Genomic DNA, 27,672 nt, shown 5'->3' on the forward strand with positions numbered 1-27,672 from the left:
CCGGGTCAGGCAGGGCCTTTCTGTGTGAAGTTTGCATGTTCTTCCCGTGCATGCGTGGGTTCTCTCCGGGCACTCCGGCTTCCTCCCACAGACCAAAAACATGCTCATTAGGTTAATTGGTCACTCTGAAATTGTCCTTCGGTGTGAGTGTGAGCGTGAATGGTTGTTCTTGCCCGTTGACAGCTGGGATAGGCTCCAGCCCCCCCGCAACCCCGAAAAGGGATAGTTGGGTATATAAAATGGATGGATGGATGTTTATTTCAACTTGGGTCTTATTTTCATACCTTTGGCCCTCATTCTTTTTGGTAGTAATTCATTCATTCATTTTCTATACCCCACTATCCTTTTCGGGGTTGCGGGGCGTCTGGAGCCTATCCCAGCTGTCAACGGGCGAGAGGCGGGGTACACCCTGAACCAGTCACCAGTCGATCGCAGGGCAACATACACAGACAAACAACCATTCACACTCACACTCACACCTAAGGGCAATCTTAGACTCACCAATTAATCAATATACCAATATATTACCAATTATTGGTAGTAATACTTTACTTTTTTATTTATTTTTTAGTTATAGTCCCAAAACCCCAGGTTAGCCTTGTGCTATTTGTCTCATCAGACCAGATCCAAGCAGTTTCTTGGGTAAACTATCAAACACCAAATTTGAAATAAAATTGAATTGTCCTTTAAAGCCCCTGAAAACTTCTTTTTGTGCAGGTTCACAGTGCAGACAGTGCTATTATGAAAGTGTAGTTACCACCATACATCCAGCAGATGGAGCTTTTCTGTTACTTTATAAAGGAGATCGGCTGTCATCCCACAATGATTGCAATGATAAGAACTGTGAGTTAGGGGCTCTCGAATGAAGAGAATCAAATCACTGGATTATAGGGATAGTCAGGAATGCTTTGATTTTTGGAAACACCTTCTTGCATGAGATTCCATGAGACGGTGATCCCACTCTTGTGTCTGTACATTAAAGAATTAGAACTGCACTCCTACAACACTATCAGACTCATGATGGACAATAAAAACAGTGTCAAAATCAATGCAGCAGAATCAGAGACATTCTCTTTTTTATCCCACACATTCTTCGACTACAATGCAACTCAACCACCAGCATTTCGCTCAGGCATGTGAGTGTGTGATGCTAGTAGCTGCAAATGTTGCCTTGAGTTGCTGGCCTCAAACTGGAACGAGGAGTGGCCTACAGGTAAACTCACTTCTTTCTAACTCCTCGCCCCCTGATGTTTTTAATCTTCAGTCGCAACTGATGCTGACTCCAATGACATCACTCGAGGCACTTTATTAGCTTTCATGCACCTGCCGCTAGAGTAAAAAAATGCCTTATGCAGCTTTTTTAAAATATGCAGCAGTACTCCATATATGGTAAATATACTTTAAGGTGTAAAATTACACTTTAAGAATAGTGTTTGAGTAATGTGGCAATTAGCTCAGCTTTGCATAAAGCTCGGCCTGGTTATTCACAAAAGTCTGCATCTCCATACAACCACAACCCGTGACTTTCACATGTGTATTTGTTCACAGATTAAAGAAGCAGTTGTGTGTTCATTAGTGAGCCTCAGAGGTGTTGGTAGGTGTATTTTTATGCTATGCTAAAGTAATAGCTTCTAGCTCCATACCTAACACAGATGGGAGTGGGATTGATCCTATCAAACAGGCCTATTTCCCAATATGTCACTGTCAAGGAAAAACAAAATCATATACCTACAGTCCCTTGATTAAAATCCAAACCAAACACCTTTGGCACACCGTGTCAGACAGTACTCTCCACCTCCATCACAACATGGAGAGAGGCAATATGTTTTGGATGAATGGTGTTTGTCCATCCAGTCGAAACCCTAAGACCTGGAGAATTTATGCCAAGGAACAATAACACATTTGTGATGGCTTTTCCCTTAATTTGTCACAAATCTGCACGGAGGTCACTGCAGGAGGGGCCGTGCTCCAGTATTTTCCTGTTTGTCGAGGCCTAATACTCTTCACTCATTCCTCTCATCAGTCTCACGACTCGAAGCAGGACGAAGTGCGAACTGGTCTGGTGGTGTGAATGTCACCTGATGATCTCGCCACTCTTGCGCAAACTTCCACACACACACACAGACACACACACTGGCTCCAGGGCCTAACGGAATTATGGGTAAATCAATGTTGCTTCTGTCTGGCTGTCTTGTTGTCGTTGGCAACCAGGTTGTCATGTTAAACGGCTCAGACAGTGAGCCACTGAGCTGCTGCGGGTGGATCGTACCCACACAGGAAGTGTTTAAAAAACGGGTGGGACCTCGGCTCTGCAGCCACCGTGTTTGTCCTGTGGATAATATGGTCAGTGAGGTGCTGGCACGTGTAGCTAACATTTATTAATGGTAAAGCTGCTGTGTCAGTACATAGTAGTTTGGCCTTAATTTTATAGGAATAATTTGATTTTGGGTTATTTTTATATGCTAACCAGCATAGGACTGGATGTTCTTGTGTGTTTAGAGCATTCATTGTGTGCAAGACTTGTTCTTTAAAATCTTTTAAACCCCTTAGATAATTTAAAAACCACATGGAAGTTAGACTTGTCAATAAATCAAAGGTTTTCTCTGTGACATAAGTCACTGGAGCATTTCTTGTAGTTATTTACAATGCCTGGAAAACCCAATCCAGCTGTCCTGTCCATCAGACCCCGTAGCTGACACTCCAGCCCAAGCTGAGACCACGAAATTAGCTAATCTCCCCCAGGAAACCCAGCAAGACCAGCTGCTGGACTGGAAACAAACTGGAAATGAAGTAGCTGAGAGCAACAGGACAGCAAAGTGAGAAAAATGGTCTCAGTGACACCAGATATCACTGCCGCACCTTGCTGGATCCTGAACCTGCTGTCAGCTAAATGCATGAGAAAGATAAATGAAATTGTGAAATGACTGCAATGGTCAAACCAAACAAAGTCTCAGTATGTGACACAGTGATACATTTTGAACACTAAATTACATAATAACAGCAAGATGATAAGTGCTCAAGGGGATATATGAGTTCCATTTTACCCCCAAAGCTGGCTCGAATTTATGTAAATATGTAATTTGGAGTTTGACATTTTTGAAATGTTGAAATGTCTTATTTGCATTCTCGCCCAGAGTTAGATGAGAAGACTGATGTCACTCTAATATCTGTGCATTAAACGTGAAGCTACAGCCAGGAGGCTGCTGGGATAAGCTCGTATAAAGACTGGAAAATGAGGGGAACAACTCTGGTATAAAGGTAAATGAATCCGCCTAGCAGCATCTCTCAAGTTAGCTGATAAACACACTATATCTTCTATAATATGCACAAAAAAACCTAAAGTTGTGGTTTCACAGTCATGACCAGACTCCAGGAGCTTGCTATGTCTGGCAAGCAGAGTTATAAGACGTCTGAGATGTTCACATCAGTGAACATGTTAATTAGTGTGCTTAAAGCTGCTATAACTGATATTCTGATACTAACAGTGTTTCAAATGACAATGTGAAAACAGCCTGAAAGCGGTTTGATTTTTGTACAGAGAATTATCACCAGATATCACCCTCACCATCTGCAGCTGCTGAAGAAATGGGTTGAGTATCAGCTCATTGTGCACTGTACTGTACCTACCTGCACACTAAATGTCTACAGACACAGTTAGCCAGTTACTCGCTAGTGAGTATTTAGCAGCTACAGAACCAGATATTTTGAGACACCATTTGCTGCTCTTGCTAATTCTCTTGCAGAACCTTCACATAACTGTGCCTTATAAAAGCAAAAGAATGAAATACCTTCAGTTTTAATCAACATGTCGATGTGACAGTGAAGCTAAAGAAACTCAGTCAGACTGAGAGTGAAAACATTAATATTAAACCTGAAACTCCCTGTTTTAAATAGGTGCTACTTGCATACCAACATTTCATTAGTGTGAAATTTAATGGAATGTTTTAGCCTCCAGTGTAGGTTTAAATGTCATTTCACTTAGAAAAGTATCAAAACAGTGAAACTTTGTTAATCTTCAGACTTTTTTTCATGAAAATGATCAAATTTAACAGTATATTGATGCACTGCAGGAGTCATTTCAAACTTTAGCCAGCAGATATCAGTACTGTCCTTCACAAATCCATGCCGGTCAAAGCCTGAGGAGTTTGGGGGGCTTCCTCCTCTTCAAGGCCTGCTGAGTGTTGTGTAGATAGGCTGCTCCCAGCCAGAGGGAGGACTGTGGGGAGGTGGTGCCAAAGCCAGGCTGTTGATAAGCGGTGTGGCATAAGGCCTGCGAGAGGAATGAAAGTACGGGTACTGATACAGATGAGCAGAGTACCCAGAGAAGGCGCTGTAGAAACTGGGGCTTTGGAGGTCGGTGTAGTCAGACTGGTTGGTGGAGGATGAGGAGGCAGTGGAGGAAGGGCAGATGCCTGAACTGAGGGAGGTGTACTCAGGTTGTGGCGGCGGAGGAGGAGTGGAGGTGCAGGAGCTGCTATAGTGACCTGGGCTCATCTGCTCAGTTTTAATCTGAGGTTTTTGGCTGGTGTCCTCTTGGAGCCCATGCATGTCATGACTGGAAGAAGATGGCGGCATTCCAGTGGACATCCCACATTTGGCTGTCCAAGTGGGAATGCTGTGGGAGTGAGAGTGGATGCTGGGCAGGATGAAGGATCCAGAAGGGTTGTTATGTCCGTGGCTGCTATCTGGCGGAGTTAGAACAGTGGAGCTGTGGCTGTTGGGAGGGAGGTACTGGTCGAACTCATGCACGTCGAACCCATCCATGGTGCTGATGACGTCAGTGCTGAGCTCTGAGATGTCCACGTTACTGAAGTCGATGTTCTGACGGCTGCTGGGAGGAACCGAGCCGGTGCTGCTGTCCAGAGGCCGGAAGCCCTCATGTTTGTTTGCCGTGTGAAGGTCGGTTTTAGGGGTAGTGGGAGGTGTTGGCGGTCCATGAGACTGACCTGGAAACCAAAAATAAAGATGAAATATTTCAGTGCTGAGGCAAAAAAGGTGAAGGAGGTGAACGGCAATGCACACTCTTATAAAAGGTGTATTAAATTTGGATGGTATCAGTAACCTCACCTGTCCTGTCTGCATGATAATGATGGTGCACTTCCCCTGCACCAGCCAGCCTGGTCACCCCTGATTCTGCATTATACAAGCCCTGCTGCTGCTGCTGCTGGACCAGTCCAGGTCTACAGTCCCCCTGTCCCGGTTTGGTGCTCTTGCGTCTCCGAGGCTGGTACTTGTAGTCGGGGTAGTCTTTTCTGTGCTGCAGCCTCAGCCTCTCTGCCTCCTCAATGAAGGGACGCTTCTCGGTCTCAGAGAGAAGTCTGAGATGGAGAGGAATGAGTTACTGGATGACTGAAGGTCCTTTCAAAAAGCAGCAAGTATTAAGTATCAACTAGCAGAATCAATCTTATTACCTCACTGAATGACATTTTGTGCATTTGCACAATTTGCAGCTGCCACATCTTTGACATCATAATCCCATTTAACACTTTAATGCGCTGGAATCTTTACAAACATTCCTACATATTACACAGATTAAACCATATATTAAAATTTTCTCATTTTTTTTATAATCATTCATATGTCAGGATTTGTTTTGCTTCTTTTCCAAAAAATCATGACTAGAAATATATTAAGCATAGCCTGTTATATTTCATGTTCATACTGTACTATCTAACACACAGGCTACTGTAACTTCTCCTAGACTGATACCTACCAAACCCAAATAAGTCAAATCAAGGTCACTTGATTGCAACTTCATTGCAACACAAGCAAGTGCGCACAAGACTCAGAAGCTGAGTGTGGATGAACAGTTCCTCAGCTGAAGCGGCTCTGATTCTGAACAAACCAGAAACTTAGGGCGTCCATCAGCTGCTGGAAGCCCTGGCACCTGTCTGTATTTCTTCAATTTGGCATTTTATTAAAGTGAGTTTGCATTGCGCATGTCGCAAGTACTTTTCCATCAAACCTTTCACTTGAATTTATGCAAAGAGAGAAAATTCATTGTCATACTTTGAATGCTTAATAACTTCAGTTATACTGTTTTAATGCATTTCATCAGAAGAGCTGTCAACTTCAGAAAGGTAAAAATCTAATTGGAGTGAAAGGCACTGAGGAGTAGTCATATTTGGCCTTGTGGTGGTCTTCAGATTTAGTTGCATGCAGTACTAACTACTCATCAGTTACAGGAGAGACTCGAGTGGAGCTCGGGTACCCACCGCCACAGTTTGCCCAGCGTCTTGCTGAGCTCTGCGTTGTGCAGATGGGGATACTGGTCAGCCAGCTTCTTCCGCGCCGCCTGCGCCCAAACCATGAACGCGTTCATTGGCCGTTTCACGTGAGGTTTGCTCTTCAGCGCTCTGTCGCCTTGAGAGGGCATCGGTACCAATGACCAGTCGTAACCTTTCAGCACTTGCGACACTGCGTCGCGGATGCAGGCGGGGAAGCGCTCATCCTCCACACTGCTGCTCCCGGGCCGGCGCGCTGCCTCCTGCGCGTCGGACCCTAATGGAGAGGTCGGGGACTCTGAATCAGATTCATGCTGGGACATGGAGCTGTCGCTGCCAGCTGGACTGCCTACTTGGTCTGTCAAAGACTTGGTCTCTTCTGTCATTCTTTGCGGGTAAAACGTCGCTTGTCTCCCAGAGAAGTCTCCAAGTGCGTAAATGCGCACGCCTCTGTTGGAAAACTTTTTCACCCCGAAATTAAGGAAAATCCCAAATTTCTTGTCTTGGACTTGTCATTCCTTTCCGTACCCTCCTCCGCAGCCAACCAAAGTTTGACGGGACTTTTTAGCACTTTAACATTTTTCAGAACAGACATCTCTCCACCCCTCGTGTTCTATTGGCTTTTGCCAAAGTTGTACAAGCAGAGTTCCTCCTAGTTTGGCATAACAGGCAGGGCGAAGCAGATAACTGCTAATAGTAAATATTTGGCCAAAAAAAAGAAGAAGAAAGAACTGTATGTGAAATGCATGTATGTATCTGTATGTGTAGCCTCCATTGTTACACACTAAACTAGCCATCATGAAAATAAGTATTTTAACTCCACCTGTAAGAAGTGCATCACAATGCCGCTAGTAACCCAGCAATGCATTACACAGACAAAGGGGCCACTCTGCTTTCTCCAGTGAGTACGAATTGAGTTTATTTAATTATTTATGAGATTTATTTTGATGTTATTTTTTTATTTCTGATATTATTATTATTATTATTATTATTATTATTATTATTATTATTATTATTATTATTATTATTATTATTAATAATAATATTATTATTAATATTATTATTATTATTATGAGTAGTAGTACTATTGTTGCTGTTGCTGTTGCTGTTGTTGTTGTTGTTGTTGTTGTTGTTGTTGTTGTTGTACAGACCTATATGTCTATGATGTTTTATTCATTATTCAAACCAAATATTCATTTTTTTTATTCTGATTCTTTCAGTTATTATTCTGATTCTAAGCTCAAAACAAACAACGATAATAACAGTAATGATGATAATAATAGTAATAATGATAATAATAGTAATAATAATAACGCCGCACTTCCGCGTCTATTTAGTCACGTGACCGTGCAGTCCGTGAACATGGCGGCTGCCAGCAACAGCTCAGGAAGCTCTGTGAGGAAAAGACGTGTGGACGGCATTAAGACTGAGGCAAAGTCTGGCGACAGCAGTGAAGACAATGGAGGAGACCTCAGAAAAGACACAGAGACAGAGAAACGCTTCCAGTCCTTACAGACCGGGACTTACTGGCTCACTCGGATCGTGCTGCTGCGCTCCGTCGCCTTTATTTACTGTAAGCATGTTGACGTGCTGCACAGGTTTGCTCTATGGAGTCATTACTGTGTTTATAACACACTGTCGAAGTCGTTTCATATTCTCTTTTTAGTGTTCTGGTGTTGAAAATGTGGTTAATTGTGAGTGGGGTGAATGTGAGATTGTTTTTGTTGCTTTTTGTCTTAAAAAGCAACAAAATACATTAAAACCTTTCAAGTGAGTTCATGCAGAAGTTGGTGTAGTTCTGCATCATTTAATATGTAAAAACTATCTTGGAAATGATATAAGATGCACCTTTGTGGCACTTACATTGAGAAAATGAGCACTGAATCACATTTGTATGTCCACCTTTGTCCCCTTTGTCTCCTCTCTGTGGCAGTTGTGGCCTTCAGCGTCGCTTACAGCCAGAACAAGCAGCTGATTGGCGAGCACGGCCTGATGCCCTGCAAGAACTACCTCAACAGCGTCAAGCGCTATGTGGGGGGAAAGATAGGCATGGCCGCCTTCGCGTACACACCCTCCATCCTCTGGTTGTTAGACTGGAGCGACATGGATGCCAACCTGGATGCCATTGCCCTGGCGGGGATGGCGCTGTCTGCGTTTGTCCTGGTGACGGGAATGGCCAACATGGTGATCATGGTCACGCTGTGGGTGCTTTACCACTCCTTGGTCAACGTGGGACAGCTGTGGTGAGTCTGGGACACACACATACATAAATACTAATAATACAACTGGGATTGTGAAATAGCCAGATATGTTTCTCAGGAGCTGGTGGAGACCAAAAAGAGAGCTCAAAGAGATTCAACATTGGACTTACAATCGTGAAACATGGCTCCAAATGAATGCTAATTTAGTTAATATGTTAATTGTAACAACTTTATTGAGTTAAAACATCTCACTGTCATACTTTCAGCTTGTTCTGCTGCCCCAAAGCAGCAAAAACAAGAAATGATTGCAGCTCTAGATAAAAGCATCTTGAGATTCATCAAATTTAGGTCATTCTGGTTGTTTCTTTTTAGTCCCTCAGTCTCATATTTCTTTTCTTTTCTCTCTCTCTCTCTTTCTAGGTACTCTTTTGGTAAGTGAATGTCACGGCCCACGGCGAGTTCCTCACAATTTTCAGCCGTAACGCAAAACCCAGGCCCGCCCCCTTCGTCCCTGCACATCAAATAGAAGCAGTGGATTTGAGGCAAAGCATTCATGTGACACACTCAGGTTTGGATGGCGTTTTAGGTTGTTTGTAGTGAAGCTAACACGGAAAAGTTCCTCAAACCACAGACATCATGAATCCCAACCAGAATACAACACAGTCGCTCCCCGTGAATCGACTGCCTACCAGCTTTCTCATGATTGTTCCGCAGATTGTTTACAGCGGTTATTGGGTTAAGACACAGTCACTGACAGGGCTGAGGTTCACTGATGAGCGGTGTTTTGCCTCCTCGCTTGATGAACCAAGTAAACTGTCAGTAGTGAAGCGGGACGACAGAAAGAAAAGAATTAAGGAAGCATAAATAGGAGGTTGCATGCAGGGCTCCGGCCCAGATAAGTGGCGAGGTCAGTGGCAGCTCTGTGATTGGTTAATGACACTTTGTAGTCAGAGACGCCAGGCCGGTGTCTGTGGTTAGGGCTTGTGGCTTGTGTTTCTCTTTTTTAAAAACAGTTTCTTTTTCTCTCACTCTCGCTGTCTCTCCCTCACTCCGCGTTTCCTTTTGGACCTGCGATCAGCCTTCAGCTGACAGTGCAGCTTTAAGTCTGCAGACTAGGCTCCTCCGATTGTCTCGACTGAAGCCCAGAGGCCCCGGGTTGCTGCTGGTGGGAGCGTTAGTCTGTGGAATAGCATGCCTGGCAGACATTGTTCAGTCCCTTTTTTAAACTTTAAAACTGCAAAATTACACTGATGAAGCCAAATCCTCCAATACAATGGAAATCATGTTCTCTTTTGATGAACGATCTCCACACAGGGTCCTTGCTCTCACTGTAGAGCTCTTGACCTTGTAACATGGTCTTCATCAGCAGATTCAGTGTACTCAGCTGTCATTCTTCTTATCACTTTAATGTGATATTTGTGTAGGTTTTATGCTGGTTGGACAGTCCATCGCTGTGGTCCAGGCTGAAATGTCTCAACTGCTGTTGGATGATTGCCATGAAGTATTGAGCAGGCGTTAATGATCCCCAGAGGATGAAACCCACTGCCTTTTGTTCTTTCTTGACTTCTCTTCTTGCACCACAATGAGGTTGACATTTAGTGGTTTTAAGTGAAATGTATGTATCAGCATGAAGTCTGATGCGTACATTCATCCCCTCAGGAGGATGAATTGTAACAGACTTGGCGCCCCCTTCTCTTTGTTTTCTAGTGCCAGCTAGGGCTAATCAGCACAATTCAGATGTTCCATCCATCCATTTTCTATACCGCCTATCCCTTTCGGGGTTGCAGGGGTGCTGGAGCCTATCCCAGCTGTCAACGGTCGGGAGGCGGGGTACACCCTGAACCGGTCGCTACTCAATTGCAGGGCAACATACAAAGACAGACAACCATTCACACTCACACTCACACCTAAGGACAATTTAGAGTCACCAATTAACATGTTTTTGGTCTGTGGGAGGAAGCCGGAGTACCCGGAGAGAACCCACGCATGCACGGGAAGAACATGCAAACTGCACACAGAAAGGCCCAACCCAACCCAGGGATCGAACCGGCGACCTTCTTGCTGTGAGGCACGGGCACTATCTGCTACTCCACTGTGCTGCCCCACAATTCAGATGTTGAATATGTTAAAGTTTATATCTGGTAAAAGCAGCATGTGATGAGCATTGTCATTGTAACCATGTTAGCATGCTGACGTTAGCATTCAGCTGTAAGAATGTGATTAAATAGCCTCAGCCGCACCAAACCAGCATCTCTGTTAAAATGAGGTGAGAGTCAGAGAGGCCTGTCCATCACTGCTTACCATCCTTACAGTCCATTATATTCTCGTGTGAACTATGAACAACTCAGCTGTCAAATCTGATCCAAACACAAGCTGCCTCCTGATGTTGATGGAGTCCAGAGAAAGCTGTCATCTATTTTACGGATGATGTTCTGATGGTTTGTCCAGGTTGGGAGAGTCAGCTGTTGGAGACAGGGTTTCTGGCCATTTTCCTGTGTCCTGTGTGGACTCTGTCTCAGGTCCCCCGCGGCTGCCCCCCGTCCCTCATCTGCATCTGGACCTTCAGATGGCTCATTGTTCGCATCATGCTGGGAGCTGTGAGTAAGATGTTTCCAGATATATTCAAAGGTTTGCTGCGTCTCTCTAGCCACTAACAGAAAACACCCAAAAAATAGCCATGAGGTCATTTTTGGATGGATTTCTGCATGTAACTTTTGGTAGAAGCTGTTTAACTTGTCAAACATGATCAAAACTCATTGATTGGAGTTTACTTTGAGTCCATCCATTCACCGCCACCAGCACCGAGACCAACACGCTTCCTGTCGGGACATCCTGCATAGACACCAATCATATTCCTGTCATGGAGGAAGCAGTTATTGTAAATTCAAACACAAAGGCATGTACTGTATACACACACGCACACACACACCTGAATACATCCAGCAAGCCAGCATGGAGAAGTCAAAGCATTTTGCAACAGTATCTTTCTATGGGATATCCCACAGTTTGCCCTCCTGATTCTCCATCGCTGCTTTTGGAGCAGTGTCTCTGCTATAAAACCCTGCCAGTATTTGGAAATCCAACCCAAATATATGGTCAGCTAAACAACACGTCTGGTTGTTTGACAGTTTCCACAGTGAATTTTCGACCACCGGCTCGGTTTTATCTGCCAATCACTGCAGTTAGCTCCATTCCACTGGGCTTTTTCCTATTAGGACCGTGAAGATAGCAGAAACTCAAGCAGAATCACCTCAGCCTGTTTGACTGCAGAGACTGTAAAGGCCTCATTCATCATTCAGCAACATGCAAAGTTGCTAAAATGATGAGAGTTTTATTGTTTTACCCTTAAATTGTTCTGAAGGGAAGACGGAAACAAGGAAAAAGATGGATTTAATGATTTTTGAACACACACTTTTTTTCTCAGATCTCAAACTAATTGCATTTCATTTTCACATGTTTGAAAAAGGGATCGATGCTCTACTAAATGCCTCAGCAACACACTGCTAGCACTGACGTAGATGTAGACACAGTAGTCTATGTGTGTGTGTACCTGCTGTTGTGAACCAATTTCTTCCTGCAACTTATGGAAGAAACCAATACCACAGGGAATGGGGGGGTGTGACTGTCTGAGGTGTGAGCCACGACATAATTAGAAGAATACGTCTGACTGATAATATAAAAGGATCATAACTACAGAAATAACTAAGAATAATAGTAAGAAAATAAAATGAAACATGTCTCTGAGCTCTGTGTTTGTTTAATTTGTATTCCTGGATGGTTGCACGTGTTTGTCTCCACCAGTCACACAAGCTGAAGGCGTTGCTGTTGCCCTGTCGGACTGTGTGCGAAGTCTTTCAAGACGTTTGACCATAAAATGCCCCAAAAACCTGTTGAACAGTTTCAGCCCGATTGGATCACCTGATTAGATTTCGGAGATAATCCAGATTTTGGAATTTCACAGGATTCTCATTTTCTTGTCATTTTGAACAATGCTGCATTCGAGAGCTGCTAAGAATGTCGGACATCTAGCACTCAGCATTCACATGCTGTTTTGTGAGGAAATCAAATCCAGACGTCAAACAATAAACAAGGGAAACAAACTGTTGCAGATGCGTTTGTGTTGGTGTTTTGCGAAAAACCTCGAAATTTGCACATGCTTCACAGAGACAGATTACGACGGGAGAGCTCAAATCGTTTGATAGGAGGAAACCGGAGCACGACTCCTCGTCATGGCGACTGTTTCTGCAGCAGTCCCTCAGTGTTTGATCCACCCTGGTGACTCATTTATCTGTCTGACAGCCTGCGGTTCACTGCTGCGATAGACTTTCTGCTTGTGAGGACAGCATGGCTTCACGCGTACTTCAAAGGACCCCTAAGTCGTAGGAAATGAGTGGGGGAAGGGGGGGGGGGGGTGCATGAGCCCACCCATCATGTTTCTTGAGGGTATTTTGGCAGCACAACTCAGAAACGTCCCAAACTGTCACCACGCTGTTCACACTGTTTGCATACTTTAACCTCTGATTTGTCTCGACATTAAGGGCCATGCATTAAGATACATAGCTACATTAGTACACAGGATGCCTGACGCGCTTACACAACCATGACTGATGCTGCATTTTCCCCTTATTATCCTTCGCCAGCTATTCGTACAGAAACTCTAGCTTTGAAGACATAATTTCACCTCACATTGGAAGTAACTGGCTCACTGGCACTAACAAAACTTCCAACACACACACACACACACACACACACACACACACACACACACACACACACACACACACACACACACAGCAGTGTCACAGTAGGATGCCCAGATCCAATCAGTCCCCACATATGGCTGCAGAAATAAAATAAAAGTCATGTGGCCGTGTGTTATGCTAAACAAGAATGCTGACATAGAAGTATTTGCCGGTTAATGGATGAATTACCATTAGCATTGCCTCCATTAGCGTAGCTGGATGTGTTTAAATTAGCATGGAAGCTGGTGTGCCTCTTGATTTGTGCTGCGACGGCTTGTTTACATCAGTTGCCTGTGCAGGTAATCAGGTGATGAGATGCAAAATGTGGAGGACATACTTGGCCCACGAACAGTGAAATACAGGAAATACTCATATTTTGCCATGTTCACATTAAAGCAGAGTTAAAAAAAAAAAAGCTGTACGTGTTAACGCTGATTGATATGCAGCTTGCTGAGGTTTGAGTGGACCTGAAATTAGTCATAGCCCTGTAATATCTTAACTTAAATTAATTAATCAACACTAGTTGTAAATGGAGAAACCACACCTTCTGACTACAGCTGTGCTCATTTACAGCTTTTATTTTGTGAGTGAGCAAGCTCGCCACTGGGGTGTCGCCCATGATAAAGTCTCGTCAGTGTTAACCACTGTCAGAGTTTCAGCGTCAGCTGTTATCTGAATCTTGTTGTCTCCCAAATAAATAAATAAATCAGAAAGAAGACGAGAGGAGACATACTTTTATTATCACGACACACAAACATGCACACACTACATGCACTCGCCATGCTTTTTGTGAAATTATTTCTCCGCGTTTGACCCATCCTTGTAAGTCCTTCCTCCGTGGCAGACCAGGAGCGGTGGGCTGCCAGCCGACAGCGGCGCCCGGGGACCAGTTCCTTCTTGTTACCATTGGTCAGGTGGTGATCTTCTTGCATGTTTTTAGTGGTATTTTTATGGAGGATACCCCAGGTGAGCACGGAGAGAACATGCAAACTCCACACAGAAAGGCCGGTGTGGAGGTTTGGGTGTTAGCTGGGATCAGAGAGCTGCTGTAGATTGTGTTCTGTCAGTGCAGATCACTTCGGTTTGCCTGCTAAGGATTTTGGGATCCGGCGTTGCTGGCACGCTGACTCGTCCAGGGAGTTGGTGTTGACCTGGCTGTCTGGAACAGGCAGGTTCAGCTCGACTGTTGTGACAGATATCTGGGCTGACAGGGACTTTGAGGTGCATGGGTGCAGTTGATGATGAGGTGCATTGATCTTGCTTTACTGCCGTTGCATAGCAGCCTCTGTAACAATGTATTGTGACCTCTTTTCCTATCGTTAACCTATGAGAGGTTTGCAGGTCATAAAACCAAAATGGTGAGCTGAAGGATGCTAAAACCCTCTGCAGTCACACTCAGCAGTGAGCAGCCACTGTGCAACAGTAGTTCTAAGCCACTGCTTTGGTCAAGACCTCTGGAGTTGACCTAAGTGCCACCCAACGTATATTATAACTCCCATCTCATCTTTCGACTCCTGTTAACCAAGGAGCAGGACATCTTCTGCCGGCTGTGTTGAGGCAAGACAGGCTGTTCTGAAAGGAAGCAAATGATTACTGGCAGATATATTTAAAGGTGAGAGGAGCTGGATAATCCAAACTGGATATTATAATTTATCATACGCTGGAGAAATGCCCTAACCGTGTCCGTCACGGGTACGAATCCAGGAGCGCTGCAGCGTAAACGGGGCCCCGCTGCGGCGCTGCCACCACGGTTCCTGTTGCTTTCTTTTCAAACCCTGTTTTCATTGTAGGGATCCAGGGTAAACCTTTGCTCTGCCAGTCTCTCACATTGAAATGCCGCGGTTTACCTCATGTCATATACATATTTGTCAGTCTCAGTGCACATGGAAGACAGAACTTGTGGTCTTTCCCTCAAAACCCTGTTTTGCAAGTCATTCCTCACTGTGACTTGCTGTTTTTTGTCTGTCTTAGTGATGAACCTGATGGAGGATTCACCAGTTGTTCCTCAATAAATTCCATCTTTCTATCAAGCCATGCATGTGAAGTTTATCACAAATGTGTGGAAAAGTATTTGTTAAAGTCTCTGAATTAAATCTGTGTCAGCATCCTTTCCCCGGCGCTGCAGACGCTCCAGGCTCGCCGCTCCGTTCATTCCAGAGGTCTGTATATCACGCTGCAATTGATGACATTTCACGATCCCATGACCGAATTGGATTATTAGCAGCATCTTCGGCCGCATCAGCTCCGGCGCGCACAGCCAGCAGCTGCGTGCGGCGGCCAAGCTCATAAACAGAATGAAATGTCCTGCTTTTTCTAAATCTGGTTAGAGAGGTTAGCTGCCGATTTATTCCACATTCCATGCCCACCACATGGCAGGCTGACGTGTCAATATTGACAGTCTCGTGTCCTGGATAGCACGGTGTTTATTTAGTTCATTTGATGAATAAGACTCTGAGCGGAGGGCGCATTTTGTGTTTTATTTCCTATTTCGTATGGGAAAATCCTCTCAGACGCTTGTTAAATATCAGTTACCTGTGAGCTTCTTTTAGAATAGTGCCTTTCTTATGGCTGTCTCATCTACCTCAGTTAGTGGTTTTCTTCATTTGCAAAAATGCCTTTGGTGCCCGGAGAGGATGACTGCTTTCCATCTGAGTTAGACAAGAAAGTGCAGAACTATCATCTAAGTACTGACAGCCTTGTGTCTGCTGCTCAGTTCCTGCTTATTCTGCTAGTGGGATGCAGATATACATGGTGAAGGTCACAAAAGCTAATGATGCATTCAGACTGACATTTGATTTATTCTTTTTGTGTTGATCTTGAAGGCTCTCCACTTCGTCATGCACAGGTGACTGAAGTGGATCTGAGTGTTTAGAGCTGCTGCAGCAATATGAACTGAAGAGGAGCGGTGCAGGGTCGACCATATGCTTCTACACTACATGAAATTATCTTTCAAAATCTTACTCCTGCAACTAACCGTGAGCTGTTTTTATAGGAACAACATCTTCTGCTGTTGGTGGAAATTGATGCAAGAGGAAAAGTTCACAAAAGGTCATCCGGTGGGGAAGAAAAATGTCTAGTTCCATCCATCCATTGTTGAGATTCTTCACTCAAAACCATCAGTTCTAACCTCATGGAGGAAATGTCAGGGGATTGACAAAGTCAATGGCAGCTCACCGCTCCTGGTCTGCCGTGGAGGAAGGACTGACCAAGGATGGGTCTAATGCAGAGAAAGGATTTCACATATGCGTGGCGTGTGCAGTTTTCCCCCCTAACTCTGCATGTTGTGTGCATTGTGACAAATAAAGGATGTTCTTCTTCTTAAAGTCAGCAGCATCCGTCACATGGGAACTGAATTTTTATACAAAATTGAATGGCAATCCATCCAATAATCCTGATTTTACTTTTGTCTTGAAAAAGTAGTGACCAATAGGCTGACCATCCAGAGTCTCTGTGGGTTAGAGAGGTTTGTTAACCACTGTGCTTCTCTCTGCTTCTTCCTCACATCCCTTAAAGGAGCTGTGCTGCTCTTGTCATAGAGGACATTGAAGGGAAAGCGTTCAATTCGGCGTGGTTTTGCGGCTGCCATTTTTTAAGATCTGGGTCGAGTGAATAAAGAAATTGCCGTTCGCTGTTTGTGCCAGCAGGTCTGTCTGCAGACGCACGGTACCACGGGACACGCTTACTGCGCGATGCACCCTCAGAGCGGTCGCTCAGTTCAGGTTGAGCTTTTTTAGTTTGGGCTTTAGGCTGCGTCCCAAATCACTCACTGAAGCATTTGTGGTGAGCAGCAGCATCATCTGACACATCAGATGATTTCTGTCATTGTGTCCTGCTGGACTGAGAATTAACAGCACTGTCTCACCTCACTGTAGCTTCTGTCTTCACTTCTTTCCTCTTATTGCATGTCCTGTTAATGAATTGAATCCCTCAGGTTTGATGTGGTTATCTGTATGAATGCAGATTCTTATCTCCAAATGGTCGCACCTCCTCTGTCTTCTCTGTCTTGGCTAACAGTGCACGAGCATAATTGGGAAGTGAATTATTTATGAGGACAGGTTGATGCTGTTATAGCTGCTGGTGTCTGCGGTGAATGTCAAGTGGTCGACCTGCGTTTGTTTTGGTGGAAACATCAGGCCAAATCAAACGTTAGCATAGGCTAACTCTGGCCCGCAGGCCCCACTGTGGCTTTCTCTGGTTTGGAGGAATCTAGTCTAGTACCATTGAAAGGTTTCTTTGCTGTGACTTTGTGTTATTGACTACTAGCAGGAGTCGCTGTCTCACTTTAAACAGCAGTCATGTCTCTTTTCACTTTAAACTAGTGAGGAAATCCTCAAAAGGAGCAGGTCGCGAACGTGTTTACATCAAATCTGATAGAGGCATCGATGAGGAGTCCACATAGGTTTAATAGTCTCCAGAGAGGTGTCGCATTCATTTCTTGGAGTGCATGTGGCCTTTTCAAGTAAAGTGCAGCTGTTCATTTCCAAAAGCTTCCAAAGGCTTTTAGGAGAAGGGGATCAGGCCTTCATGTCATTGCTGTACACTTCCTGGCAATGCATAAAGCTTTTTCTAAAAGGCTCTTCCAAACGTTCTCTCAGTTTTCAGGTGCAGTGGAGGGAAAAGCCTTCACGTTTTGTCATTACATCACAGAAGTCATACCCATGTGCTTTTGACGAAATGTGTTCCAGTCATGTTTTCCGAGGATACGTCCTAATCAGGTTTTATTTCTTTTGGCCCGCTTCAGCTGAATATGGGATTTGAGTGTCTGCAGCGTGTAATCAGATTTTTCTAATTGACTGTTGATGGTTTCTTGTTTGACCTGATTGACAGCGTCATGAAGTGAAGCATGTGTGTGTGTTTTCTGTCTTTTTCAGGGCCTCATTAAAATCAGAGGTGACAAGTGCTGGAGAGACCTCACCTGCATGGACTACCACTATGAGGTGTGTGGACAGGATGTATTTAATGTGCTTTTCATCAGCCACTGAGCTTTGCTTTCTATCTTCCTTGATATTTGCCTTCTTTCCAAAGCTCTCATGAATTCAGACTTCAGATTTCATGTGAAAGCCTGATGCAGCAAGGAAACTTATCAAGCATTCTGAGCATTTTCATGGATTACTTTATCGATTTCCTTCTCTGAAACACTAGTTTCTAAATTTCCCAGAGGCCTGTTTTCTCCGACAAGCTGACCTTCGAAGACTGATCCAGATATGCAAAAACATGGTGCCTCGGTTTTGTCTTCTGAATGATGGCCATGAATTCACGTCAGGCTAACCACACCAGGGCAACACATTACTGTAGCCGCAGTCGTGGGGTTCAATAAATCAGCCTCTCGCACACACCAGGAGGTTGTGCAAACCCCGTGCTTGTTTTTCCCCTGTGGGACACTCAGCTGCTCTGACCCACTCTGCTCTGTGTTAGTGGCCCGCAGAGGGAGGGAGGGAGGCTAGAGAAGACCGCCATCCTCTGTAGTTAACATATACAGGAATACGCTGGTTCCTGTGGGACTCGTCTGGAGAAGACACACACACATTTTAAGGATGCAATATTGATACTCATGCAGTTTGAAATTCTCTGGGAATGGAGGATAGATACACTGCAGTTGGCCATTTGTACCCAAGGCTGACCAAAGGAAGCAGATCAGCAATTATATACCTCATAATGAACTGTAATAGTTCTATTTTGAAGGGAAATCATTTGGTTTTCTGGTTCAGTGCAGTGTAAATCTGCTTTAAATCTATTTAGTTCCCAGGGTCAGAGCAGTTTCAGCTTTGCTAATGCCATGAAAATCACAAAGTCAGTGGTTGTTAGCCCATGAGGCGGTAAGATGAAATACAGTATAGGATATTTTATCCTCTACTGTCTCCATCCTCTCTGATAATTAATCATTCATTCGTAAGAAATTATTCTCTGGTTGAGCCACTCTGGACATGCAGATTCACCTTACGTAGCCTGTGACAGTGAGTCATGAGTATGGCACCTTTGTTTTAAGGGACCAACGTCAGATACTTCTGCTTCAGGCCATGAACTCTACAGGAACATTCCACATCATTTCTGCAGATGTTCTCCAGGTCTCTGCAGCGTTTGGCCGCGTTCACACCAAAAAGCAAGAGTCGACGGCCATGCTAGTGGCTCTGTGAGGCTGTGCTTAAGCACAGTGGCGCTAAATGTTAAATCTAGCTAATTCTTACTTTAACGTGTTGGCCTGCTAACATTTGCTGCTTGGCACCAAACACAAAGAGGTGAATGGAAATGTCATTAGTGTAGCAGGTATGTGGTCACAAACTATTGAATAAACATGAGGGGTTTTTTTAGATTATCCTCTGGGAACCACGCATCGTAATCCATCCAGTAGTTGACATATTTCAAGAAAAAATAAAACCACGTTCATGGAAACCTTCCAGAATTTCCTTCCTCTGACGGAAACTTCTCAAACAGCAGAGGGCATTAAAAGTCATCACTGAAAGCAGGCTGAGTGACTGTAATTCTTTATGGCAGAGTGGCCCACTGTAATTACACCGTGGTAAAGAAAACTCTGGGGCACGCTGAGCCTTTCAGGGACAGTTTACACAAAAGCAAAATCTCGTCGCGCAGTTCACTGATGCATTGATTCCAAATTCCAAAGACTAAATTACATTGTCTCCGCCGTTCATGTTTTAAATGGCACACGGGAGCTCAACAGAAATGCAAAAATGACCTTCTGCAGGAGCAGCATCGATGAACTTTAACAAGGAGAATCGTCTGTGATATGAAAATGCCAGCTGGATATTTTTACATGTAAAACAGTATGGTGTGGCTTCCAATTTACTGCTCTGTAGCTTCATGTATATCCGTGTCTCGTGACGGCCTTGCTTATGCCTGTATGTGTGCCCTTTACGGTTTAAACCAACTCTTTATATGTGCTTCTTTATTGTGTCCATGTGCACGTCTGTTCTATTTTTAATTCAGCTATATATATGTAAATATCAAGAGGGTTTGGCTGGCAGATAGAGCAACATCAGTGTTCACTTGGCGTCTGTCCGCCTGGCAAATGTCAAATTTTCACCTTATAGCTCTGTTTCGCTGCTCTTGAACTCCTGTGGGAAATATTTGCGTCATCAGATACTAAATGCTCCACGATGCTCACCAGCAAGTTGTGATGATTAACGTTAGGGCTTGGAGCTATGGAATGCATTATTCAGTGAGGATCCTCACAGGTATAGAAGTACAAGAGTGTGAGAGAGAGAGAGAGAGAGAGAGAGAGAGAGAGAGAGAGAGAGAGAGAGAGAGAGAGAGAGAGAGAGAGAGAGAGAGAGAGAGAGAGAGAGAGAGAGAGAGAGAGAGAGAGAGAGAGAGAGAGAGAGAGAGAGAGAGAGAAGAGAAGAGACAGACTTGTCCCGCAGTCTCAGGGTTCAGTCCACTTTGTAAAAACTTCATTTTGTTTTCCCCACAACCCCAAAGCTTTTCAGTTCACCACTACAAAAACAAAGAGAACTCAAAAGACCACTCCGGGCTCCACCGCGGATCACCGTGAAGCTCCGCCAAGACCAGCGACTCCTGGAGAAACCCTGACCGGGAAACACACACATCCACGGGATTACCCCTCCTCCTGACACACACTGCAGAGACAAGGCTTATGTTTTTAAGTTGCATGTCGCAATAATACTGTAAGGTTGTCACAAAGTCCCACAGCACACCTGGACTTCAGATAGCATGTATATGTCGTCTTATCAGCTTCTTATGATGGATGCCTTCTCCTCATCTTCTCGTGCTCAGCAGGTAGCACATTCTTGGATTGTGGCTTACAGCTGAGACGTTCCGTTCACAAGCAGCTACAGGCTGACTGATGTGGTCTGGTATGACCAGCGAGCTTTAGATAGATATTATGTAAGTGACATTAGCGTGTTCGCTCACTGACTCGTGCTACTGTTTCACGACATGTCAGCAGCCATTATCCTTCAATTTCTGTGTGTGGCCACAGTGGCTAACAAAAGCTACATAGTCTTGCTTTAAGTGAGCCCCAAAGCAAACTCTGAATTGGGAGAAATAAATGCTCACAAAGGAGGTTCTTCTGGTGACCTGCTGACAGGTATTTTGGGCTGTTTAAAATGGACTTAAATGCAGTAATTTGGAAAAGGTGTTGTCACCTGACAGTTCATGTTACAATATGGACCTTATTCCATGGCGGGTCAGTTTCTCTGACCTGCTTTAACCTGAACTGTCAGCGGCCTTAGGGGTAATGCAGATTTCCATACGCACACACGCATACGGAGCACCGGAAGCCGCCGGCGCCAGGTGAAGCCTTATTAACCCCCTCTGACACACTGCTCTCTTTCAAACCTGCCGAGGAGCTGCAGATCCCCTCCTGTCCTGACTCTCAGGGGGCAGCGTAGGTGTGTTTCGGCATAGTTGCTGTTTAGTTTGCTTCGGTTTGTTTCCTGTAATGCAGCCGGTTTGCGGGCCAGTTGGGGTTGTTTGGTTGTCTGAGGTTGCAGGCTCCTTGCCCTTGGATTTCCATGGGTGTTTTGGTAAACGAGAGGTTAAATAACCCCATTTTTTATTCCATTCCATAAAAATAATAAGAGTATAGAATAGTGTGGCAGTAGCTTGTTTTCTTTCCCCACCAACTATTTCTGTGTTCTATTTATTTTTCACCACCTCACCTGACACTGTTTGCATGTTCAGCTATTACACAGTTTGCATGCGACCACCTCGCACGCACACACTTAATCGTATGTATGCCGACACTGCGCAGCTCTGTATGAACTCTGTGTTTGTGTGTGTGTGTGTGTGTGTGTGTGTGTGTGTGTGTGTGTGTGTGTGTGTGTGTGTGTGTGTGTGTGTGTGTGTGTGTGTGTGTGTGGGTGGGGTTGCCTTCATTTAAATAAAGTTCCATCTTTATTTAGACATGGAAATGTTCCCCCCAAGGTGTGGCACCGCATGCACCAATTACTCTCCATCCCGCGCTCAAGTGCCAAGCTAAAGCAGAGAAAACATGCATCTTAAACAGAAGAAGAAGAAGTCTGTGTTTAGAAATGTGTGAAACCTTTTTATGCATAAACCCATGAAACAAAAAAGATTCTAAATATTGTGAAAACCCCTTTTTTTTTTACTCATTTTGGACCTCTAAGTACTGTCTCTGCCATTCATTATCAAAGACGTAAAGATACCCTCCATCTCTTCCCAGACCCAGCCAGTTCCTAACCCCATGTCCTACTACATGCATCGCTCCCCGTGGTGGTTTCACCGCTTCGAGACGTTGTCCAACCACCTCATCGAGCTCATCTTCCCATTCTTCACCTTCTTGGGCAGGCGGATGTGCATGGTTAATGGAGTGATCCAGATCCTTTTCCAGGTAAGTGACGCTGCTCACCTGCTCACGGGGCCTGAGGATAACACACACACACCGCTGCTGTGAATGGAGGCATCCAGTGAGGGAAACCTGTATTTATAGACCCAGACATTAATTTCCAAAAAAATTTCCAGAAAATGTGTTGGACCAGCATAGCAAGGCTGCAATAAGCCTCAAAGGGACAACAATATAATTATATAGCATTAAACCACTAATCAACACAAAAAATGACATAGAGTGATTGTACCCAGTTTCAGAAATTTAATTTAAATTATAATGGGTCAGTCTTATGAAACCATTGAAATAGCTTGGTAGGAATGATGGCCATAGGCCTGACAGAACAGATAGGTTGACACAGTTGTGGCACATCTTATGTCCCATAGTAACCTTCACCACATTTACTTCTGATCTGTGATACAGTTAGGAGACCAGTGTTTGATGAGGGTTGTGGAGGGTTTGTAAGCAGTGAGCAGGTCAGATATTTGCAAGTGATTTGTAGACAGTGAGTACTCTGGCTGCAGCATGTTGAATGAGCTGGAGCCGTCCCACGTCTTTCTGGGAGTCCTGCAGGACAGGCAATTACAGTAATCGGGCCTAGAGGAGATGGCTTTTCCGGCGTCTCACTGAGAGAAGACGGATTTAACTTTGGAACTGGTGATAAAATCTGGCCCGTGAAGTCGAGTTCCAAATCCAAGATAACTCCTAGATTTCTAACCTGCTCACTGGTTTTCCGAGTGCATCTCCTGTCTCTGACCTTTAGCACCTTCCACAAGTCTTGTCACTGATTCACTGCAGACAGTTTTGGCTCGTCCTGTGTCTAATGTCCGTGATGCAGTTGAAAAGGTCATTTATAGGGCTGAGGCCATCATGTGAAAGTGAAATATACCGTTGCACATCATTGGCTTATGGTAAGATATGCAGTGCTCCTGTATGATGCAACGGAGTGGCAACATATATAGACTGCAGAGAAGGGGCCCTAAAGCTGAGCCTTGTGGGACCCCCGCACTGAATGTTTCTGCCAGATTTGAAGTTGCCAAGAGACACAGAAAATATCCTCCTTGTTGGGAAGGAAGACTATAATTGCAACACATCTGCCAAACGGACGCCAGTGTTGTATGGTTGCGGGGAACAGATCAACTTTTCCTTTGTCAAACTGTGGGGAATAAATAAATTGATCTGCCTTATCTGCAAACAGGTGAATTGGGTGATCAAGGAATTCAGTGTTAAACGGCATCATGAGACAAAGCACAAATGCCTTCAGCCATATGCTCGCTTCCTGTCTCAGTCCTCTTCGATGGCTGCGTGATATTTCTCAAACAAATGAAACACAGTGCAGACAGTAATGTGAGTGCGGCAGGAGTTCACTTTCACTCCAGAAGATTATGGGCATGTTTTATTACATTAATCTGTGTTTTATTGCATTATCTGTCACCGCACACTTAAATTTAATTTGGGAATCATGTGGATGTCCGAGCTCATGTTCCTATACGTCGGTTTTAAGCTCAGCATAAGTCAGTGCTCCCCATCCACGTGTTGGCTGGACTCCCTAATGCGACAGATCACCGTCAGTCCAGCAGTTGTTTAATAATTTTTCTCTCTGCCTTGTCTCTTGTGCTTTAGGTGGTTCTGATAGTGAGTGGGAACCTCAGTTTCCTTAACTGGCTGACCATTGTTCCCAGTCTGGCCTGCTTTGATGATTCGTCGCTAAGCTTCTTGTTTCACCCTCGAAGGGGGGCCAAGAAGGCAGTGCTCGAGATACAGAATGAGGAAGCAGCCCGACGCGCTCCCAAACCCACCAAAGGTATTCATGGGCTGCATTCACAAAACATCCGAAGGCTAAAAGTAGCTGCTAGCTGGCTGCTAAATGTGCGTGTGCAAGTTCTCTCAGTTCCTTCCTGAAAGTGTCTCTCAGCAGCTTAGTGAATAAGTCTTAAGAGGAAACTTTGAGCGCCATTTAGAAGAACTCCCAACAGTGCAATAAGATCAGAAACACGTATGAGTCATCATAGGTCATGGTCATATACACTTTCTATGGCATTACAGACTAATGTATATTATATGTACGTTAAAGTTTTTTTTCCCAAAATGGTTGGCCTCTCATTTTGGAATTAAGTTTGAATACACACAGTGTGTCCACAGACTGTGTGGGATGCAGTTTAAGACATTAGTATCACTAACCGTAACGGGCAGTGGGCACAACTGGCCTAAGTAAGTGGTGGGTCATGTCGTGTTGGAGAGGGAATCATGGGAAGAAAAGGGATTAGCACTTGGACAGCTGAGTAGCTGGGAAAAGTATGACATATGGTTTATAGGAATTTAATGCGACGTCGCTTACATTTTTACAACGCAGACGGCTTCAAGTGTGCTAAAAGCAAGCGTGGACCCACTCTAATTGGTCTCATCGGACCCATTAGAGTCTTTGCTTTATTGTAGGATGTTGAGTGTAATATAGGCTTGTATCTGGGAGTGTGAGCATGTTTTAATCATTTGAACAGACCCCGAATGTCTGTGTTAGTGTGAACAGGTTTAGTTGGATTATTTTGATGTCTTTAACATGCGTGGGATAAGCAGGCAGACACAGGAAGGAAGGAACTGAGGTGGACGCGGCCAACATTTGTCAATACCGGCCGTCCCATGATCTAACTGCTCAAACCTTTTCCACTGAGGAAGTGTTAAAGTCATCGCACACGCACACACACATAGACTTACGAGTCTAATAGCGCTAACTCTGGACTCAAACATGAACATGTGAACATGGCGTCCTGTGTTCAGCATCCCTGTCAGTCAAAAAAATCAACCCATACTGAAGACTGATGCAACACTTTCTCTGTGTGCGTACATGTAACACAGGTATGCTGATACGTCGGGTGGTGAACATTTCTTTGGGCATTCTGATTGGCTGCCTGAGTGTCCCCGTGGTGATGAACCTGTTGAGCTCGAAGCAGGTGATGAACACCTCCTTCGACCCACTGCGCATCGTCAACACTTACGGGGCCTTTGGCAGGTACGGTCCAGCCTGGGGTCGTGAGGTTAGACTGTCTGTCCATCCTTAAAACATACAGGTGTCACCTGCATCCTCACTCGTTCACTAAATGCGTTCAGGGTTCATTCCAAAAGCATCAGCATTTGCAAAAGAAAGCAGTCTTGCATTTGTATCCATATCACACGCACCCTTCCACCCTTATGAAGCATTTGGTCTTGCTTTTCAATCCCCTCTGTCCAGCATTACCAAAGAGCGCACTGAGGTGATTTTTCAGGGCACTTTAAGCCAGGACCCCAAGGACCCTGAGGCAGTCTGGGAGGAGTACCAGTTCCTGTGTAAGCCAGGCGACGTTTACCGACGGCCGTGCCTCATATCACCGTACCACTACCGGCTGGACTGGCTCATGTGGTTTGCTGCCTTCCAGGTGAGACACTGACCAATAGCAGGACGATTCTGATTTTGATTCTAAAATGACTTCATTTTAAGGGCTTGTGTACCAAAAATGAGTAGTGGGCCTCAGTAACTCCTGCAGCATTAAGTCTTCACCTACTATGTCTGTCCACTAGGGGGAAGTAAGTTCTTGCACTGATGTACGTTCAATAAGATGAAGAGGAAGAGGATCCGTCTCTGTGGATTCCTGTTCATCTTTTTCCATCCGCTCATGCATTTCTCTGTTAGGTGTCTTCTGTTAGTCTGTCTATCTTCCTCCTTGTCTCTGTCTCTTTATGTACCACACACACACTCCTGTCTTGTCCGTTTGACTTAGTCTTCAGTCCGTCTCTCAGACACTCTCACTACCTTTTCACATTTCACTCTCTGTCTCTCCCGTCTCTTCATTTTCCCCTCATTTCCGTCTCTGTCACACCCTCTCCTTTTCTTTCTCATACTTTCTGTGTCTTTCTAACACGCCGTCTCCACGTGTTCCCACAGACCTACGAGCAGAGCGAGTGGGTGATCCACATAGCAGGACGTCTGCTGTCCAACGACAGCTCGGTCCTCTCCCTGCTCGACCACAACCCCTTCAGAGGCAGAGCGACTCCCAGGTAAGCCCAGAGCTCACAGTCACAGCAAAGATCTGAGCAGTGCATCCTGCTGATACTGCAGGATGAGCATGAAACACTTGTCATGTCGGCATCGACCTCACCAATACACTCCTATCTTTCCCACCTTTGGTTCACAGCTGTCATTTATTCCAGTTACTTACTCCTATGATGAATTCTCTGTGTTACAGCCCCCTCTGGTGTAGCAGTGAGAAGATGATGTCTTTCTGTTGCTAAAAGACAAAAACTGAAATACAATGCACTTGTTAGGACAGTACATGTACCTCTAATTGAATCTAAGTATTGTTTCATGTGACTACACTCTTCTCTGTGTCTGCGTCCTTCTCAGGTGGGTTCGAGGGGAACATTTCAGGTATAAGTTCAGCCAGCCGGGCAGCACCAGCGCAGCGCAGGGGAAGTGGTGGCTGAGGAAACGCATCGGGCCTTACTTCCCTCCCGTGGACCTGGAAGCACTCAGGGGCTACTTCCAGTCCAGGAACTGGCCCCACCCGCACATACCAACAAACAGGAGCTAAAGCCACGGCCTGAGACGACAGCACAGCGGGGAGATCAGAGGACTTCTGGGTCATTTTAAAGGCCGTTCCAATGTGATGCTGCTGGAGGGGAGCACAGGCTACAGAGACTGAGGAGGCCGTCAGGCTTTTTCATGAAGGACTGCTTCATATCACCTGACATTTACAATGCAACACCTGCCAGGGTGTCAATTAGGGACGCATCTATGTATCACAAATAATTACTTCCATTTGTATCTCAGAAAACAACCTCAGTCAAAGCCCAATATTGAATGTGACTCTTGACTAAAGTTTTATTATTAAAACTGTTTTAATTACGGTTTTGTCTTTTTGTCTCTTTTTTGACAGACAGACTATTTTGGACATGACGACACCTTTGGACTGTTGCTGTGTCCCCTAGCATGTCATTAGCGTAGCTGCCGTTTAGAACGGTTCGGCTGAATTGGAACTCGCTGTGGTTTTCAAACATAGCCGGATGCAAAGCGTTGAAGCTTAAAGTGACTCAAGACGGCATCAGCTGCAACTACGGTTGAGTTGCATTGTGGGGGGCGTAGGCACCATGTGTGGAATAAAAAAGATATCTCTGGTTCTGCTGCATCGATATTGATCCTTTTGCTATCATCA

The 27,672-nt window shown here is 44.8% G+C and overlaps 2 protein-coding genes across 2 annotated transcripts; one reads left to right on the forward strand and one right to left on the reverse strand.

The window, feature by feature from the left end:
* Positions 1-4,164: 4,164 nt before the first annotated feature.
* On the reverse strand, positions 4,165-6,625 carry LOC139349558 (transcription factor Sox-8-like). Its single transcript, XM_070990467.1, has 3 exons — positions 6,216-6,625; positions 5,068-5,318; positions 4,165-4,946 (listed from the first exon to the last, which is right to left on the reverse strand). Exons 1-3 carry the CDS (start codon positions 6,608-6,610, stop codon positions 4,165-4,167), a joined length of 1,428 nt encoding a protein of 475 aa, XP_070846568.1. The 5' UTR covers positions 6,611-6,625.
* A 961-nt stretch (positions 6,626-7,586) lies between these two features.
* On the forward strand, positions 7,587-27,364 carry lmf1 (lipase maturation factor 1). The gene is made up of 11 exons (XM_070990664.1): positions 7,587-7,797; positions 8,158-8,467; positions 8,846-8,856; positions 10,874-11,022; positions 18,039-18,104; positions 22,328-22,495; positions 24,113-24,293; positions 25,343-25,496; positions 25,716-25,899; positions 26,406-26,518; positions 26,865-27,364. The coding sequence occupies exons 1-11, from the start codon at positions 7,587-7,589 to the stop codon at positions 27,049-27,051; spliced, it is 1,734 nt and encodes a 577-aa protein (XP_070846765.1). The 3' UTR covers positions 27,052-27,364.
* The last annotated feature ends 308 nt before the right edge of the window (positions 27,365-27,672 follow it).

The sequence above is a fragment of the Chaetodon trifascialis genome, chromosome 21 (genome assembly GCF_039877785.1).
Source record: "Chaetodon trifascialis isolate fChaTrf1 chromosome 21, fChaTrf1.hap1, whole genome shotgun sequence".
NCBI classification, from domain to species: Eukaryota; Metazoa; Chordata; class Actinopteri; order Chaetodontiformes; family Chaetodontidae; genus Chaetodon; species Chaetodon trifascialis.